General features: G+C 34.8%; 3 protein-coding genes across 7 annotated transcripts; 2 read left to right on the top strand and 1 right to left on the bottom strand.

Moving 5' to 3' along the window:
• Nucleotides 1-4,132: 4,132 nt before the first annotated feature.
• LOC105155922 (uncharacterized) lies at nucleotides 4,133-10,791 on the top strand. The gene is made up of 13 exons (XM_088877925.1): nucleotides 4,133-4,235; nucleotides 4,442-4,621; nucleotides 5,454-5,559; nucleotides 5,831-5,921; nucleotides 6,138-6,352; nucleotides 6,757-7,009; nucleotides 7,570-7,682; nucleotides 7,800-7,874; nucleotides 7,967-9,094; nucleotides 9,600-9,884; nucleotides 10,045-10,224; nucleotides 10,307-10,392; nucleotides 10,491-10,791. Exons 2-13 carry the CDS (start codon nucleotides 4,527-4,529, stop codon nucleotides 10,702-10,704), a joined length of 2,841 nt encoding a protein of 946 aa, XP_088734051.1. The 5' UTR covers nucleotides 4,133-4,235; nucleotides 4,442-4,526; the 3' UTR covers nucleotides 10,705-10,791.
• A 147-nt stretch (nucleotides 10,792-10,938) lies between these two features.
• LOC105155811 (SNF1-related protein kinase catalytic subunit alpha KIN10) lies at nucleotides 10,939-14,548 on the bottom strand. Of its 2 annotated transcripts, XM_011071772.2 has the most exons (11): nucleotides 14,372-14,548; nucleotides 13,724-13,917; nucleotides 12,974-13,158; nucleotides 12,679-12,861; nucleotides 12,474-12,605; nucleotides 12,209-12,394; nucleotides 12,006-12,095; nucleotides 11,846-11,926; nucleotides 11,610-11,684; nucleotides 11,333-11,518; nucleotides 10,939-11,210 (listed from the first exon to the last, which is right to left on the bottom strand). In XM_011071772.2, exons 2-11 carry the CDS (start codon nucleotides 13,908-13,910, stop codon nucleotides 11,103-11,105), a joined length of 1,413 nt encoding a protein of 470 aa, XP_011070074.1. In that variant the 5' UTR covers nucleotides 13,911-13,917; nucleotides 14,372-14,548; the 3' UTR covers nucleotides 10,939-11,102. The 2 variants fall into 2 exon arrangements, with proteins under 2 accessions (XP_011070074.1, XP_020547663.1); XM_020692004.2 differs by lacking the exon at nucleotides 14,372-14,548 and having other exon boundaries at nucleotides 12,974-13,628; nucleotides 13,724-13,862.
• A 5-nt stretch (nucleotides 14,549-14,553) lies between these two features.
• LOC105155810 (Tetratricopeptide repeat (TPR)-like superfamily protein) lies at nucleotides 14,554-18,234 on the top strand. Of its 4 annotated transcripts, none has more exons than XM_020692002.2 (4): nucleotides 14,554-14,689; nucleotides 14,897-16,899; nucleotides 17,123-17,546; nucleotides 17,650-18,234. In XM_020692002.2, exon 2 carries the CDS (start codon nucleotides 14,974-14,976, stop codon nucleotides 16,834-16,836), a length of 1,863 nt encoding a protein of 620 aa, XP_020547661.1. In that variant the 5' UTR covers nucleotides 14,554-14,689; nucleotides 14,897-14,973; the 3' UTR covers nucleotides 16,837-16,899; nucleotides 17,123-17,546; nucleotides 17,650-18,234. The 4 variants fall into 4 exon arrangements, with proteins under 4 accessions (XP_020547661.1, XP_088733606.1, XP_011070073.1 ...); XM_088877480.1 differs by lacking the exon at nucleotides 14,554-14,689 and having other exon boundaries at nucleotides 14,700-16,899; nucleotides 17,650-17,821; nucleotides 17,900-18,234; XM_011071771.3 differs by lacking the exon at nucleotides 14,554-14,689 and having other exon boundaries at nucleotides 14,700-16,899; nucleotides 17,656-18,234.
• Nucleotides 18,235-19,583: the final 1,349 nt, after the last annotated feature.

Here is a 19,583-nt window from a genome sequence, read left to right as displayed (position 1 = left end):
TAACTAAAAAATGCTTAATTCAAAACTATATATTAATTAAGAGAAAGGAATTCAGCTAATTAAATAAATTATTAGTCATAACATCATAATTGAGTTCAAAAGCATAAATTAAAGTAGAGATAAGATTAATGTAACAGAAGAAAGCATATTTATTTGTTTTTATTTTTTGAATCCAAAATAACTAATTATGCACATAATATTACATATTGTATTATATGAATATTATAATATTATTATTTATAATATATATAAGTTAGAGAAAACTGTGGATTGCAAGATACCTAAAAAAACATAATTGAAATTACGTCTGATTTTTATTACTATATTAATGATCCAAATGCACAAAATTTGCACAGTGTATATATATATATATAATTGACACCTATTAATTTCCCATAAGTGTAATGTTTCTAGATGTAATTAATAGGAATATAATTATATGTTTATTGCAATTAATCTCATCTAATTAATTAATAATTAGGTAAATTACTATCTAATAACCCTAATTAACTGGCTCCAGATTTAATGTTTTTTATGTTTGTAAAAAAATTGGGAGTCTTATTTAGAAGGAAGAAATTTACTTTATATATACATATATACTATATATAATTTAAAATTAATGGTATGCCTCATTTCCTTTCTTTTGATTTTTATTTTTATTTGGAGGACATTGATATATTGTTATATATATTGATCATTAATTAAATAATATATTGACATATATAAATTAACTAATTAAGCAGAATTATGAAATAATCTCCAATATAGCATATATTTTGCATACATATATTTATAATATAAATAAAATATTATTAATGATTGACCAAATCGTTCACTCGAGTCAAATTAATTAAAATTTTCTTAATTAATAATTGTATCTTAATTTTTTTTTTCATTCTTGTGAAAATAATTTTGCTTTATTAATTAGTTTATTGATGTGTATCTCATTTTTCCTCTTTATTTATTATTTTTTTTTAATGTTAGGTACTCTGATATGTTTCAATATAAATATAGTAATTATCCATATGTGTTGTGCATATTTCTAAGGTTCTGCTAACTCTCATAATTGAGTCAATGGTACATTCAAATACTTATATTTTGCTCATTATCAAAATGTAATATAATTTGAAACCATTATAATTAGAAATAATTACACTGTTCCCACTTGAAATTTGATGTGATCACCCGTAGACCCCAGATGGTTTGGAGAATTACAATCGGTAACCCTTGAATTTTGTTTACATTTAATAGATAGGTTCATCCGTTAGTCAAATTTTACTAAATTTGTTGTTATTTTAGCAAGAAAAAAAATTGAATGAAAACTTATATTTATTCCCAATTGAATTATTATTGACGTTTTGTAGGGTAAGCAATTTTTATCTAACACATGCAATTTTCTAGCTAAATTGATCAAAAAATGGTTACCGTTGCAAAAAATTTACAGTTACAGAACTAAATTACGAATCAATCAGTGCAAGACTAAAAAGAATCATCCCTTTAAATTACATGACTAAAATTGTTATTTTTGAACAAATATTTTACTAGTAACAAAAATTTATAAGTCTTTTCTCAAAATTTCCATGACAAAAACAACAGCAAAGAAACTAAGACTATTTTGACAAGCCCAGCCCCAAGTCAATGGTTTCATAAGTTAGGTCCATTTCACTTTTGGTTCATTTATTACGGGATTAGCACTTTTAATCTTGTAACTTATGAAAATTCGTACTTTTTGTTCTCATAATCTTTTTTTTCTACAATTTAATAATGTAGCGCACATGTCTAGCATATGATCGTTAAGTACTTTTAACTGAAAAAAATTTGATTTGTTTTTCAACTTCGGACCATTTTATGAAAAATAATATAACTACATTTTGAATAAAAAAAAATAAAGTTTGAAGGAAATTAAGGCAAAAAATATAACGATTTCTCTCTTCTCTCATGAAAATTGAATCATATCCTTCTCATAGTTCTATAAGATGAAGTCAAGTAGAAGCAACACAGATAATTATGTCTTTCACAAGTGAATCAAGTAGGCCAAATGAAGTACACACGTACTACTATCGAAAAAAGGGTCATTTTTTTCTCTAATAAAAAATACTTAACGGCAATGTGCTAGACACATGATCTACATTATTAAATTATAGATGAAAAAGTGAATGAGAACTAAAAGTGTTAATTTTTATAAATTATGGAACTAAAGTACGAATTCGGTAATGAATAGGACTAAAAATGACATAAACCTAACTTATGGGACTAAAAATACTATTTCCCTTGAACAAGAGGATATCTAGTATTCACTTTTTCTTTCTGGGATTTGATCACAAAATTTCATAAAATTCATTCCATCACTTTTGATCGGCATTTGTTCTTCAAATTCCCAACTATTCAAAATAATATCCTTTCAATCATTTATCTCAAATATCATACCAACAAAAACTATTAAAAATATAACGTCTTTTTGTACGAAAATTATAATTACATCATAATTCAAACGCATTTTTATTCTATTATGTGTGTTACATATGAGGTTCATGCTTTACAATTTTGAGCATATCATTCAATCGATATATCATCTTCGATATATCATCTGATAAATAGCAATTATCGATTATGACAAATAATTTTTCTTGACCACGATTAAACAAAACTAATGCAAAAATTTAAATTTTCTACAAAAAAAAAAAAAAGTTATTTGTCATGGTTTTTAGCTATAACAAATATTTTAGCCATTCTCGCAGATACCACGGCCAACAACTGTTGCATGGCCGTGGTTAATGATTATTTACCATGTCTGTTTATTTTTAATCATGACTAATATCATGACAATTACTCATGAATAAATGTTGCATTTTTTGTAGTGCGTATATGTAAAAAATGCTTGGAAGGGAGTTGGGGATCAATTTCAGTTTTTCTTTACAATGATAAATTACAACGGACTCCTCTAAAATTTGTTATATTTATAAACATTCTCTTGTTATTTGAAAAATTACAAACATGATTGAATTTAATAGTCGTCTAACAAATACAGTCCTAGAAGATATTTGTTAGACAACTATTAATTCTAAATGGAATTTATAACTTTTCAAACAACGAGATAGTATTTGTAGTTAGGAAAAATTATTTGTTTAGTCCTTTAAGTTTGTCTGCTATTAAAATTAGTTTTTAGATTTACCCGTTTTAGTGGGCTAACTATCAAAATTGCTTAACATTAGTCTTTTGACCCAATTTCGGATAATTTTACCCCTACACAACTTTTTAAGAGCAATTATAGTCCATATATTCCATTCATTTTGTATCCCATAACTAATACTTGCCTGGTATAAGAGTTTAAGTTTATTAAAAAAATATTTATTTATATTACACTTAATTAGAGCGTTATGATGGACTATTAGCCTTTATCCTCAAAAGGGCAAAAAAATCATAAATTATGCTAAAGGATCAACATGAATTCAGACCAAAGTTATAAGACGAAAATTTTCTTTTTCCCTTTATAATTATGATAAATTTCAAAAGACAGCGTTGTAATTTACGAAAAGCCTAACTATACTTGACGTTTTCAATCGTTTTTCAATGTTAAATAAGCGTGTCAACGACATCTAAAGAATTAATACGCATTTTATTAATCAAATTCAAACTTTGGAAATGCATGCTATATAGATAAACAGATCAAATATATACATATATATCATTTATTTACTTTCTAACATGCATGTTATATAGTCAATTTTAATTAATTATTCATTTTTTTTTTGGTTTTCTTTTATTTAATTAAAATGAATATAATTTAAATTTGCGTACACATATATTAAATGTGTTTCGTCCGATAATACATTGATATGTTTTTTTGTTCCAGTAATGATAGATCGATTCAACTAATACATTAATATGATTAAAAATAATAATAAGTTATGACTAATAATAGTAATAAATTACAACAACTCACATAAAATGAATGAGACTCAAACCTGCAGTCTCGAATTTTTTATAAAACCTAATTTTAGCCTTAATGCTAAACTAATACATCATTGACAGCAGCGTATTGATAATAATATTTGATTCATGTTGTTGAGTACTTGTTCGAATTAAGTGGGTGGGAAGCAATCACGATTAAACAAACTACTACTGTAATTTCCATGACATAACGTATGCGTTGCGACTCCTCCCATGTTTCCTTTCTAAAACAATCGTCTCTGATTTTTACCAAACCTCCCCACCTCGTACATTATGTTATAAGTGTATGCCTAAATACCAAGAGACTTACAATAATATTCACTTCATGATTCAGCATCAAACCTTTTAATTCATCTCTGATATATACATACATATATATATATATATATTATGGTGTCTTTTCGTCTGCCTTTCTAGGGTTTATTATTATTTGCTTTCTTTGTGTCACTTGAATCCCTATGGTCGTCTTCTGATGTCTTTTTCTTTTCAGTTTTATTTCATGTTCAGAAACCCATTAGACGAAACTAAGAACGGATTCTTGGTGGGTTTTTGTTCTTTTTCTTGAATAAGTTGAAATGGATGAAGGGAGTGGAAGATCAGCAGCAGATATTGAGGAGTGGATGAAAGAACTCTTGCCCGATCATGATGATGTTGCTGGGGATATTGTTGGGTAAGTTTAATTAATTTCTAGAGCACGTTTCTTAATTTGATTCTTGAGTGTACATATCCTCTGATTCGGTTTTATATAAATATCAAGAAATCGTGTTTTTTGATGCATAATATATCAAGAATTTGCTGTTGAATTTTCCTCATGATCAGTTGCATATCAGTGCTTCAAGAAATATACATATATACAATCTTGGATTCGCCAGAGGTATCTGTAGATGAAATCCCTTTTTGTTTTCTTGATCATATCTTCTGTATTATTTTGCTAGGGTTTGACAGTATTATTGCATGTGAAAAAAAATATTATTTTTATGGTAATTTTTTCTGATTTTCATATTAGTCCGCGAATTATTGCGATTTGTATGTTGAAATCATGCATAGATACTTGCATGTGCTTAATTGTGATACCAAAATTTCTTGATTTACCCAATAATGATCTTCCAGATTCATATATATCATTCGCCGTTTCTTTTTTCCGTATTTTTATTTTTCCTGTTTGTTCCAATTAGGGATTGAATGTTATGATGTTGTGTGTGGTATTATGTTCCTGGTGTGTTATCAGTCTGCTGTGTCCAAGTTAGTGATATGGCTAATTAGCACATGTCATGTATTACTTAATTCAATTGATGTATCTTTACATGGGAAACATTATTAAAGTATGGATATATAATTTGTTTTATTAATAAGAGTGATTGAAAATATATTATGTCGACTGCATTGTTCGATTTTATGGAAATGTTGGTACTTTTGTTCTTTCCAACTTCTTGATGTATGGTGATTTATTATAAGCTTCAAGCTGGGAATTAATGATGATAAGTTAGAGCTAATATGTGCAGAATGGGAAGAGGAGGAGTTGCTTTGGCGTCGTCGAGCGTGATTAGTTCTAATCAACAACATAACACCACAAACTTGGGGGAGAACTATCAAGTTGCTGCTATGAATGTAACTTATTTCATTAAACATCTCTGAACGCATGGCCATCATATTTCTAGTTAACAGCTGATACAATTTGAGTTATGTTGGTGTTTGCGTTTGTTGAAAATGTATTTCATTTTTCAATGATATTAATGTTCGTTGCATACGACTAAAATTGAAGATGAAATTTCTCCATATATACAAGTAAAATCAAATGAATCCTTACTAATATGCTACTATACATATAGCCTATGTAAGCTAAATAGATTTGTAATAAGCCTCGAGTTGGTTGTTTTAGCTGTCCTTTTTTTGTCGATACAAGTACATGTCTCTAGAAGCTGAGATTGATCTAGTTGAAGAGACGAAGCATCAGAGAGAAAACAATGGCTGTACTGGAAAAATATATTATGTAATTGTATTGAACGCACTCATTTTCTGAAGGTTGATTTATCACTGATGATTTCATTTTGTATTTGTCGTTTATCAGTCAAATATTAATCCCGGCTTGTGGCAGCATTCACAGAGTACTTCTGGTAAGAAATGCATTGAACCTACGTAAGAATTCATATGTTAATGAACGTGATATTATGTCCATGTGTTTACAGATAGCCATAATAGTTCAGTCAGACAAAGTATGGCGAGTAGTTTCCCACCGTTGTTTGAAGAGTTCTCTCAGACTCGGACTTCAGGCAACTTGGCACCAAATTTCCGCCAGCAGCAACTATTGCAAAAGCAGATGGTCGAGCGGCCAAATATTTATCAATTGCCGATGCAATCCAATACATATCCAAGTAATATAAGACAACATCAATCAATGCAGGTACGTATTTCTTTCGTCTTGCAATGTCCTTGAGCTCTGTTACTGAGGCAGACATAGCATCTAATCTCAATTCGTACTGAATTACACAATCATTTGATTTAGGGTGTGGGTACTCACTGTAACTTTCTCTGTTTTGGGATTACCAAAACTTCCTGTCCTAGTTTATAATGTGCACGAACTGCCCCCTTTTGTTTAGACGGATCTCAACATTCAAAAAACTTGATGGGATGTTAATATTCTATTCAAAAAATATAGGGTTTCGATTATTTTATATTTAATCAAGAAGGTAGGCAACTGTAACTTTTTTTCTTCCATAATCTTGAAAGGCAGAGGGATGTAATCTTTAATCACACTTAACTCTTAGAGCGACTGTATTTCTAACGACGGTTTTTGGAATTCTGCAGCAACAGACATCTCTTGGGTTCCAATCAACTTCTCCTATGATGATTAAGCATCAGGAATCGTTCAATGTTCATCAGCATGCTGACCAAACACCATTGCAGAAAAGCTTGGAAGCACAAAGTGGTTTGGGGTCTGAACGCGTGCATCCAAAGTTTCAGATGTCTGCTTTTCATCAACAATCGCAGAATCTTACATTGGTTGATCAGTTCAAGCCTGGAAACCAGTCACAGGCCATGCATCTTGGGCCTTCACAAGGTATTTTCGGGCAAGTTGATAATATACCTTGTGCATTATTGTGTATTCATTAGTTCTTTGAAGAAGCTATGAAGGAGATAGAGGGCAGAGGTATAATTCCTCTTACGTTAGCCTTTACTGTTAGTGCTAACCATTGAGGTGTTGCTTAGACATAACTTCATATGGAAGGCCGTCTCTTGTTACTTGAATTGGCAATGGATTGCATGTGAATTGGTTTCTTTTTATCAAAGAAACCCTCTCATGCAAACTAAGTATAATTCAGTAGAGAATCAGAAAGTATTGATCTGTTCCATTTTTGTTTTGATTGCAAGAAATGCTTACGATTAGTTGATTCCGTTAATGAAAAATTGTTAGATTCTATACGAGAAAACACTAACGTGGAAATAAGCTTTTTAAGTAGAAATTAGATCCAATCCCGTTTGCTGGAAACGATGTTTACACTTGTTGAACAAAAGGTCCTATTTGCATTCAACTAGTTTCTCGTTATTTGCTATTCTGCAGTTTTTCTCTTTTTACTAGGCATGAACTGAAGTTATTCGCTTCAGTTTGATCTTCTTTTCAATTTAGACGATTCTGGCTAATGCAACGATTGTTTTCCAAAGCATTATTAGAATCAACTCCTCAAGTCGAGTTGACAAATTCCACTGATTGGGTTAATCCAGCATTCCAAAAGGTAACTTGTTAACTTAATCAACTCACAAGCATGAATCTTCATTTCAGTTTTCAACTCCATTTTGACCCACTATCATCAGTAATTGCATAAGTTTATTTGCCTTTTTTTTCCCCACAGATTCTGCTCATGAAGCAGATGTATTTACCTGAAGTCATAACATTGTCCAACAAAGCACGAGAAGCAAGGCAGCGGGTGTGCACTTGCATCTATTTTATATCACGCATTGTAGCATTTATAGTTGTATTGGTTCAGACTGACCTGTTACTGATTGATTTTTCATTCAGGCAACCAATACAGAGACAGCGATCAGATGCGAAAAGACCAGAATTTTCACAGAAAAGATATTTAAGTTTCTGAACATGTCTAGATCTGATCTTTTGCATTGGCAAAAAGAAAAGTTATACCAAATGATGAACGAGATCATAAAGCATTTTGGACGAGCTAGAGCTGGGAATTCTCTTCCCATGAAGCAGACTCAACAAGTTGATGCATCGGGTAATCACTTAGAAGCAGCAGGTCCGATGCAGCAAAGAGAAAGCTATCTTCAGTTCAATAGTACACCTGCAAATTTGCACCAGTCTTTAAGACAAGGGGGGGCTTTAAGCTTGCCAGCAACCTCTGTGAATTCATTTAAGGTCGCCTCCTCATCAATAGGAAACTCCTGTCAGTACAGTCCAATGAGATTAAATCAGCAATGGGGACAACATGGAAGTATGGTGTTGCCTCATAAGAGTCCTCAAGTAGGCTCTGACCACAGACCACTCAGAATGTTGCTTCACCCGACGGATGGAGTTGCTCAGAACAATAATTTGGGCACTCAGCAGACTGTAGCTTCGTCGAGGAATGTGTTGAACTCGTTGGATTACGCTGTTAGTGCTATAGTTGAGCAGAATAAGCAACAGGATCAAGCAATCAAGAGGCAGAAAATGAAGCAACCAGTGCCACAGATGTTTCAGAGAAGGAATGAAGATACGAATTTGAGACGTTTTGTGGGATTCAATCAAAGATGGTCTCCGATACCACCATCGAGTTCTTCCCCATTTGCTATGTCTCCTCAAAACTCGCAACAGTCTTCCTCACAGCTTGAGCTAAAGGAGTTGTCGTCGAAGCTTTCAAGATCGGCTACGCCATCACTATCTGCCTCACCTTCTGCTCCTCTTCCTTCTCCTTTGACTCCCTTGACTCCATCTTCTGTGCCAGCAGATTCTATGAGAAGTCCGTTATCCCTTGACGAAAGTAGCAAACTACCGAAGATTTCTGCTGCACCTTCGCCGCTTCCATCCCAAGAAACAAACCAAAACCAGCTTGTTATTGACACACAAGGGTTATCCAAGTCTTGTTTGCAAGCAGAATCTACTTGTACTGGTGATCAAAAGTCTGAAGGAGACGCGTTCCAGCGCTTGGTTGAAGTGGTTTGTGTCTTTATAATATATCTCTCTCAGCATTGTATTGGATTGCTCTTTTGGTTCCATTCTTGTGCTTTGATTTATTGTTGTCAATGAGAAATTTCTCACATTCTGCTTCTTAAGAGGTGGAGTTCTGCAGACGCATAAGGCCAATGAAGGTCCTTTGAAGGTTTTAGCATAAGAGTTACATTATGAATAATGTAACAGAGAACTTGGGGAAAAGGGAAAACATCAATCAAATAAGAGAGTTACTGAATCATAGGGGAAGAGAGAACAGAAAAGAGATAATTCATTAGCATGAATAGAAGAAAGAATTATTCATCATTTCATGGACTGGTGGCACTGTAACATAGATCATAAAAAAGATTTTGGGCTGCAAAAGAATGTCGTTTATTGGACGTGAGAATTAAATTGCTGCACACAATTCAGTTGTAAAAATAAGACTTGTATTTACATGTTCATAGACTTGTTACATGCTGTTATTGAAGCTTGTTTCACTTGCATCTTGAAGGTAAAATCAATATCATCGAGAGCATTGCATGCTTCTTTACGGGATATCAATGCTGTCACCAGTTTAACTGACAGGATAACAGGACACCTTCTCCATGATGAATCTACAAAAGTTGTCTTCCACGACTTGGCTGATGACCTTAGCAATTGTGACGATGGAGATTTTAGCCTAGTAGATAGAACTAGCAAGAAGCAAAGGATGGAACGTCGACTCGACTCCATGGCTTTGAATGATTTGACAACAGAAATGGAGTTTTTTCCTCGGGCAAAGAGACTGGAAAAAGAGGTATTGTTAATACTAGGCATGTGTATATTCCAAATTGATCAGAAGTATTGCTCCTGAACTCTACAAAAATACCAATATGCATTCTTCTAAACATGATTTCATTTGTGTTATTCTGTAATACTTCCTTCTGTTAGCATCCATATAAGTCGATTCATTGCAGCCTAATGATCTGCTGTTGCAAGAGATCAAAGAGATCAACCAGAAGCTTATTGAAGTGGTTGTAGAAATTATGAACATGGAAGATGTTTCCAGGACAGGATCTGATGAGGGCACACTTATTAGGTGCTCATATATTCCCGTTGGACATTCTTGGAATATCAAGATCCCAAATACTTCAACGGTATGATCCTAAGAATCTTTAACTCCTGGGACAAAATAGTTCATCAAACTGGACCTGTGATTTACTCCTTTCCTGTTCCCAGCCTAACTTGATTCTGGAACTGATTGTGTCTGCCGATTATCCCAATTCTTCTCCTACTGTACTGGAAATGATGCCTCCAGGTTGTAGGTGAGAAATTGAATGGCGTACATCAGGTTTTTTTAACTTTAAAGATATAAGTTACTAAAGAAGAATTTCATCTGAAGCATATCGATTGTGCTCCCCAGTGATGCAGAAGAAGGGAAATATCTGTGGATGAAGGCAAAGTCACGTTTCAGTTTATCACTTAGAAAATGTTCTCAGCCGATATTGCTCAAAGAAATGGCCGAAGCCTGGGACTACTGCGCTCGTGAAGTATTTCATGGGTTTGCAGAGCAAATGGGAGGAGGTGACTTCAGTTCAAGATACGGCAAGTGGGAAAATTGCGTAGTTGCTGCATAGGATCATTTCCATCTGAAGATGTTCACTTTCTGAACTACTTACTTTCCACTTTGTGAATTTCTGGATGGAATGTACAGTTGCCGTCAAATCTGCAGATGCTCACTCTTATCATGTTTGTGGCCTAATGACACCAGCCAAAGATTGCACTGTGCAATGATAGCTGGAAATAGCGATGTTGGTTCTTTGATGTTAGAATATAACTATGATTTCAAGAATTAATTAGGAGAAGATTAATGAAAATTGAAAATGCATGTGTGGACTTTTAGTTCAGTGCAGTTGGTAACAGCTAAATCAACATCCAATACATTCTTAAAAAAAGGATAAAATCAAGCCACCAGTAGCGATTAGCTGTTAGGACATCAATGTTTAGCACAGAGAAACTTCCAGGGAGGACTACATTACACTACCAGAGCACGAAAAGCAGCACAGATATCAAGGAAGAGAAATGGAGGACCACGTAGATGTTGCAAGTCCAGAACATAAAACTCCTCGCTTGCTTTGTAGAGCTGGGAGAAATTATCAGAATAGGAACCAGGAAGTTCAGTGCAATATCTGAGTAGCAGATCTAGTCTTGTGTTTCTTGATCCATGCTACCCGAATACAGGAAATCAAATACACAGTAACTCACCTGAATTTCAAACTTGACTGCAGTATTGGAACGGCTAGGAACTTCTGCCATAGATACAGAAGACTGTGAAGGTGGAGGAGTCCACAAGCATTTCATATTATAGTGCCCGATTCTCTTCCATTTCACGTTCAAGCTATGGAAAACAGTTAGAACATCCAACATCGTCTTACTTGGAGATGCTTGAGACTGAATATTAGATGAACGACAAACGCAAAGGAAGTTAGGCTTCATCAGATCTGTGAAACAAAATCTGTTGAATTTCAGTGACAAAGATAACCTTGAAGCCAAGTGTCCAAATGTTTTGGCCAGTAGAAGCTGATTGTGTGTATGTCTGAACATGATCCATGCATGCCTGTATCCAACAAAATGGAGCATAAGAACCTGTAGTCGAAAACAAGTTCTACAGATGTTCATGGCCAAAATAATTTCTAAAATTAACAATCATCAGTTAAGCTATAAAGGAGATAGCATAGCTAGAGAACCATACAAAATACATAAAAGAAGTAAACTCACTAAGGTTTCTGGATTCTGATCATGCCGGCTGACATGAGCTGGATCGCGGCTATGCAGCAGCATAGCATATGTAACTGTAGCCTGGAGTACAAAATGATATTGCATTTAGGCCGTAATGATACAGGTAAACAACGAAATCGTTGTGAGATAGCACAAGCACCTCATTCTGCAGATGATTCTGAAGAGAGCCCATGACTTCACGGACATCAAAGCCCATTTGAACCATAGCTTTCACAGCATCAATATCAATCTTTTCGAAGTTACAAAGATAGGTGTCAGCCTTCCAGTAATCCTTATTTCTTTCAGTAGATTCAAATGTAAATTCAAGAATAGCTGACATGATCTAAGGGATTTTGTACTTACCATTTCGGTTCTGTTAAAAACACCAGGTGAGGGGATAGCAATATACAGTGGAAGATGCTTCTGAAACCATGGATGTCGACGTATTTCAGGAATCGATATACGTTGCATGGGATCAACTACAAGAATACGTGAAATCAAATCTCGTGCGCTCTCTGATAAGTGATTTGGAACGGTGTATACTCCACTCTACCGGCAAGAAACACAAGAGATAACTAATAACTGATGACATTACACAGAATAAATAAAGAAGTTCATATTTAGTCACCTTTATCTTTGCATATAGGCCAGCGAAATTATCATCGTCGAAAGGAAGCCTTCCACATAGAAGTGTGTATAAGATAACCCCACAGCTCCACACATCTACCTCCGGACCAGCATAGAGTTTTCCACAGATGAGCTAGTGAAAGATAATACTCAGATTGGATTACAAGGTTATGCAAAAATAGATATACTTGTACGAGTTAATGCACCTCAGGAGCAGCGTAATTTGGGCTTCCGCAGCACGTTTTAAGAAAATGTCCGTCATGCATAGTGTTCCCTAGACTAAAATCGGCAATTTTGATGTTGTGCTCGGAGTCCAGGAGTAGATTTTCTGGCTTGAGATCACGATGCACCACCAGGTGTTGATGGCAGTATTCAACACCTGAAATTATCTATCCTGACATCATGCAAGAGATTGTTTTGATTAGAACTATAACTGGAAATGACACGTTAAATAATTCTATGTTGCTTGGATTTTGCTGTCAGTTCTGTTGGACTGTGTACCTGTTGGAAAAACCGGCGAGCCTCGTCCTCGTGTAGTTTGCCTTTTTCTGTCAGGTAATAGAACAGTTCACCTGAACTCATATACTCCATGACTACATAAACATATGATGGCGTATCTATGACCTCAAACAGCCGAACTATGTGAGGATGAAAAAGTTGTTTCATTATGTTGATTTCTCTTCTCACTGAAACATCAATGCAAAGGTTGTCAGATATCAAATAGTTCTGCAACAGAAGGAAGACGGTCAACAAAGGGAGCTCAATCATAGTAGGATTCAGAACATAAATCCTATGATAGAAATCATCAACATCCAGAGGACACAGAATTCATTCCATTCATCTTTGTCGGATGCAGAAGCTTTAACGGCTTAATCTCTTATTCCTAATGCGTTCAGTATAATGAGTCTACCCTCAACTTGGCTACACCAGACACTGTTCTAGTACATCAAAAGTACCTAGACACATCAAGAAGATGTTAAACGTATGACAGTGGTCCTTTTTCCTGTCTGTACATTCATAAGATCAAAACTATATACAATATTATCAAAAGAAAACTTCAGCCTTAGGGCAAACTATATAACTCTTTTTGCATGTTGATAAGCATATATCACATCGTAAGCTCAGAAAATCAATGGAACTGTTGAGGGAAAACAACCTGCAAGACAAGGACAGGAGACCTTGTAAACTCAAAGTCAAAGCAACTAAGAACTTATTTCTCTATTACCTAGAATATGGGGAAATTAATCGTACCTTTTTCTGCTTCAACATTAGCTATTGATCGGACATCAAATATCTTTATTGCAACTTTAAGCCCTGTCAGGTTATGAACAGCTAATTTCACTTTACCAGACAATCCAAAACCAAGAGTCTTCCCAACCTTGTACCGCAGTAAAAGATTACGACCCGATTTTCTTCCACTGATAGCACCTTTGTCCATCCTAGAACTGGCAGTTAGAGGAGAAAGGTCAGGCTGAATGGTTCACGGAGAGAAAGAGATAACAATAACCAGGTCAAACTCAAATTATCATATTCTATTGTTAGGTGGAAGTCATACACATCAGGCCTGGAGATATAATTCAAGAGTGACCCATGATCAAGAACTAAACATACAATTCAACAACTGTCCGGAAATGCTTCCACACAAATCAGACCATGACAGAAACAAGGTAATACCATCGAATTGGGTGATTGATCAGAAGACCAGTTCAAGAACAGACAGACCAAAATTCACCAAAAAACAGGCCAAGATTCACCAAGAAGACAAATCTATCAATCTGAGGGTAGCAAGTACACAGTAAGACCAATAGGCAAGAATCAATCTTCTTATGAAACAGCACCCTTAAGCAAATCCATAATATTTGGAATTATATATATATTTAAACACGTACTAATACATACCGAATTCAGAACGTAAAACTGAAGCAGGATGCAGAGAAGCTTGATGAAAACTTTGCAGTGGTCTCTGTACTTTGTTGGTGTATGCTTGTTGATTCAGACAAGCAATAAACTGCACATGCCTTTGTTTACAACGTTGAAAGCTAAAGCAGACAAAATAATGTGGTATTAATGTATGTAATATGTCAATTTCTCTTTAAGATAAGAGGGTCCTGAATAGAGTTGGAATAATGGCAAAAGCAGCAGAAAACAGAGGTTATTTGCAGTTTGGGTCCCTGAATTATGGATAATTTGCATACGGCCAGTAGTACTTGACTACCGGTAAGCTCTAAACCTCTTTCTTCAGTTATTTTCCCTCCATTGAAAGTTTCTGCATGGACACCATTATAAAATTATTTTCTCTCACAAGATCCTTCAGTAGTACAAAATCTTTGAGACAAATTCAAGAACTTCATCAGAAAGCTATCTCTTTTGGCTTACAGAACAACATAGCCTTATGCAAAAACCTAATCAATCTATATATCTCAGGAGACGCATATCAATCTGCCATTTTAGTGTTTCGAAATATAGAAAGCCCACTAGATATCACGTTATGGAATGGTTTAATGGCGGCATGTGCAAAGAACTCCATGTTTTCGGAGGCTTTGTCATTGTTTGAAAGTTTGCTGCAATTCCCTTATTTGAAACCGGATAGTTACACGTATCCGAGTGTGTTGAAGGCTTGTGGTGGACTGAGGAGAGTAGATTATGGGGAAAAGATTCATAACCATTTGATGAAGATTGGGTTTTTGTCAGATGTTGTTATTGCCAGCTCTTTGATCGGCGTGTATGCCAAGTGTGGTCTGTTTGCCTCAGCTGTGAAGCTGTTTGACGAAATGCCTGAGAGAGATTTGGCGTGTTGGAATAATGTCATTTCTTGTTATTATCAAAGCGGGCAGTGCCAAAAGGCGTTGGAATATTATGAGAGGATGAGGAGCAATGGTTTGAGGCCTGACTCGGTGTCGTTTACAACAGCAATTTCTTCATGTGCAAGGCTGTTGGATTTGGAAAGAGGACAGAGAATTCATGAAGAAGTGTTGAGGAGCGGGCTTGTGATGGATGCTTATGTGAGTGCTACTCTTGTGGATATGTATGGGAAATGTGGCTGCTTAGAGAGGGCTAAAGAGGTGTTTGATGAAATTAGGAACAAGAGCTTGGTTTCTTGGAATGCAATGATTGGAGGTTACAGTCAGGTTGGGGACAGTGTATCATGCATTGAACTTTTAGTGAGGATGAATGAAGAGAAAGTGAGACCTAGTTCAACAACCATAAGCAGCTTGTTGGTGGCTTGTGCTAAATCAGCACAACTGCAACATGGAAAATTTCTTCATGGCTATATTATGAGGAATAATGTGAGAAGTGATATCTTTGTTGAAAGCTCACTAGTTGATTTGTACTTCAAGTGCGGTAGTGTTGCACTAGCTGAAAGGGTTTTCCATATGATGCCAAAATCAAGTGTTGTTGCTTGGAACGTTATGATTTCTGGTTATGTATCAGCAGGCTGTTACTTTGAAGCACTTAGCATATATGATGAGATGAGAGAAGCAGGTATAAGTCCTGATGCAATTACATTCACTAGTGCAGTGGCAGCTTGTTCACAATTGGCTGCCCTGGAGAGGGGCAAAGAGCTCCACAAGTGCATCATTGAATGTAGGTTGAATTCCAATGAAGTATTAATGGGAGCCCTTCTGGATATGTATGCTAAGTGTGGTGCTGTTGAACAAGCTGCAAGTATATTTAATCAGTTATCTACAAGAGATTTAGTTTCATGGACTTCAATGATTGTGGCCTATGGTTCTCATGGTCAAGCATTTGAAGCCTTGAAGCTTTTTGATGAAATGTTGCTAAAACATATAAGACCAGATAGAGTCACCTTCCTTGCAGTAATTTCCGCTTGCAGCCATGCAGGGTTGGTCGATGAGGGGCAACATTACTTTAATTTAATGGTACATGACTATGGTATCAAACCTACAACGGCAGAGTACTCATGTCTTATAGATCTTTTGGGTCGTGCTGGGAGATTACGTGAAGCTTACGAGATTCTCCAGAAAAACTCTTTGATTAAAGAGGACGCGGACTTGTTAAGCACACTATTTGCTGCATGCCATTTGCATGGGGAACTCAACTTAGGGGAGAAAATTGCAAATATCCTTATTGAGAAGGATCCAGATGATCCATCAACATATGTCGTTCTTGAAAAGATGTATGCTTCTACCAAGAAGTGGGATAAGGCTCGCAAAATGAGATTCAAAATGAAAGAGTTAGGCTTGAAGAAGAACCCTGGCTGCAGCTGGATTGAAGTTGATAAGAGAATTCAGTCCTTCTTAGCAGAAGATAAAAAATTTCCACAAGCAGAGTCTGTTTATGACTGTTTATCCTTGATATACGACCAGATGGAGAAGGATGAAATGGTAGCCAAAGTTTTGTAGAGGACAGAATGCTGTCTAAGAGTCCCAGTGCTGTACAGATGTGCAATGAGTTTCTCAAATCAGGTAATAATTCAGTCTGCAAAATGTTTTCCTCACTTCTGGCTTTGAAGAGGACACAACAGTTTTGAACTAGAAGTATTACTGTTTGGACCAATTTTGGATAAAGTTCCTAGGAAGATGGTGTTTTTTGAGTTCACTAAGTTCATGAAAGAGCTTTGTGCATTACCTATGGTTTTTGCCATAGTACTCTGGTAATGATTTCTGATGTTATATTAATCCTTGTCAGGTTCCCTTTTCCAAGATGCAGTTTCAGAAACACAACAAATTAGAATATCTTGAAACTAGTTTTCTTGAACTAACTAGACTGTAGTCATAATATGGATTGAAGGCCTGTTGCTGACATCAGCCAGGCTTTAGAATGAAGACTAGGCAATTAATTGCCTAAACACTGAAGGTGTAGACATTCCAAGACCGTGTAATGATTCCAAATCGTTGAAGGATACGATACACTGGCAATCGCAACACATGGCAGGAAATTGATCCGATGCGTGAAGAAAGCAAACAAAAGTACGTCTCTGCTAAATTCATACAGAAAACTGTGATCCCATAGTGCAATATCTCTGCTTGGTATTTCAGCGTATGGGGGCTTCAAATGTGAGAAGCTCATTTTGGAGTAAAGTCCAGATGGTTAAACAAAAAAGCAACGTGAGGTAAAGACTTCCTTCTCATTAGATATTAATGCTGTCACTGCTGGAAGTGTCGAATCTAATGCGCCACCTTAAGTTTGTTGAAGTAAATCTTTTTTTTTGATAGATGCAGCATTGCCGGCACATATGCCTTGCTTCTGTCAAAAGGCCACATGCTCGAAAGGAACGAAATCCATGAGAGTCTCCTGGCTTATAAATGACATTGTTGCAGCAGCTGATCTTATTGGTATGATCACTTCCGTGGAAATCTGAAGACGACTTCTATTCCAATATGCCAAGTATGTTTGAATTACATTGCAAGATTGTCTTGAGCAATTTACTCCAATATGCTGATTATGGCTGAATTACATTGCAAGCTTCAAGACAATCATACAGCCAGAGATAGATCCACCCGGTTCAGGATTTTCTTTCTTTCTTTTTTTGGTCTCATTCTTTTAACCAAGCGTGGCTGTTTGTCCCATGCGTGCTACTGTATAGACTATTTGAAGGTCTAAAAGGAACATAAGACTGGAATCGTCCAACATCGAAATTGACATAATACCAAGTGGAGCCGGCGCGGTTTGAAGCTGGACTCGGGCTCGAGTTCTTTGAGTTCAAGTCAAGCGTACTCGAGCTCAGCTAAGAAAAGTTTTGTGCTCAAGCTTTTTCTGTTTTTAAACATTTATATATTGAGCTTTATTTTTTAGTATTATTATATATTTAACTACATACTCTACATCATATCAACCTAAAATTCATATGTCCGTATGAATTGTTAACCAATATCTCATACTTGAATTTTAGATAATAATATTATTTATATTATCTAATACTAAATTTGCTAATACTGCAAGTCAAACAATTTTTTTCGAACTGAACTACCCTTATAACTGTGAAAATATACCTCCTCACATGCATTAACGCGTTAAGATGTACGAAAGTAACTTGGTCAAAGAAAAAATTATTTGACTTGTTATAAGTCAGTACTATATCAATCGGGGGTAAATATAGATTTTTTTTTTCTGATATCAACAAATTCGATAAATTCTGATTAACGAAATGACTTATTTGTTAGATAAAAGCAAATCTCATATGTATTAGATATAATTTTCCAAACCACATAAAAATTACAAGTAATTACACCAACTTCAGGAAATGAGAGTATAATTCTAAAATTTTACCAGAAATTTAACTTTTTTTTTTATAAGTCTAACAGGCTCCAATTTAATTCATATTAGTTACAAAATCATTTCAAGTAATGTTTCATAAAAAGTGTTTTACATATACCCCATATCAGAAGTTGCTTGCATTTTACCAAAAATTAATTCTTTTTTTTTTTTTATCTCCACACACGCTGTAAATAAATTTTGAACTCAACATCTGCACAATAAAATATTAATCTCCAAGCCATTGAGATGTCCCTAGGAACTTATGAAGAACTATTTTGAATTTTGAATTTTGAAAGGTCAGGTACAAGGGCTGGGAAGGGTCTCTCCTCCAAAATATATAAATGTTGTAGTATTTTTTATCCCACGGGATAAAATATTTAGAACATTTAGTTCCATAAGAGACAAATATGGCATAAAAATTTGCCATATTTTATATTATAGGATATAAATTATGGCACATTTGGTTTCATAGGATATAAATAACTTTATATCCTACAGGACCAAATGTGTCACAACTTTATATCTTATGGGAGCAAATAATTTTATCTTATTGAACTGAAAATGCTATAATTTTTATTCTATATGACTAAATGTACTAAGCCCGTAAATTGTGGGACTACAAATACAATACACCTTATTGTACAGGACTTAAAATGCAATTTTTCCTTTTTTTTTTTCATTTTTGAAAATTTTAAAATTTCTCTCCAATTGAAAAGATTCCGTTTTGAATAACAAAAACCATCCTCTTTTACAATTTTTGCAGTTATTAATTTTTCTGATCAATTTATTTTGTTATTATAAATAAATTCTTTTCTGATATAACTAAATTTTAGTATGTATCTTAAAAGTAAAAATCTTGAAGACCACACGCAATCTAATAAATTTCCATTCT

Source organism: Sesamum indicum, linkage group LG2 (genome assembly GCF_026168435.1).
Source record: "Sesamum indicum cultivar Baizhima isolate 11 linkage group LG2, ASM2616843v1, whole genome shotgun sequence".
NCBI lineage: Eukaryota > Viridiplantae > Streptophyta > Magnoliopsida > Lamiales > Pedaliaceae > Sesamum > Sesamum indicum.
Note: the sequence above shows the minus strand (reverse complement) of the source record. Positions and strands in the feature narration are given on the sequence as shown.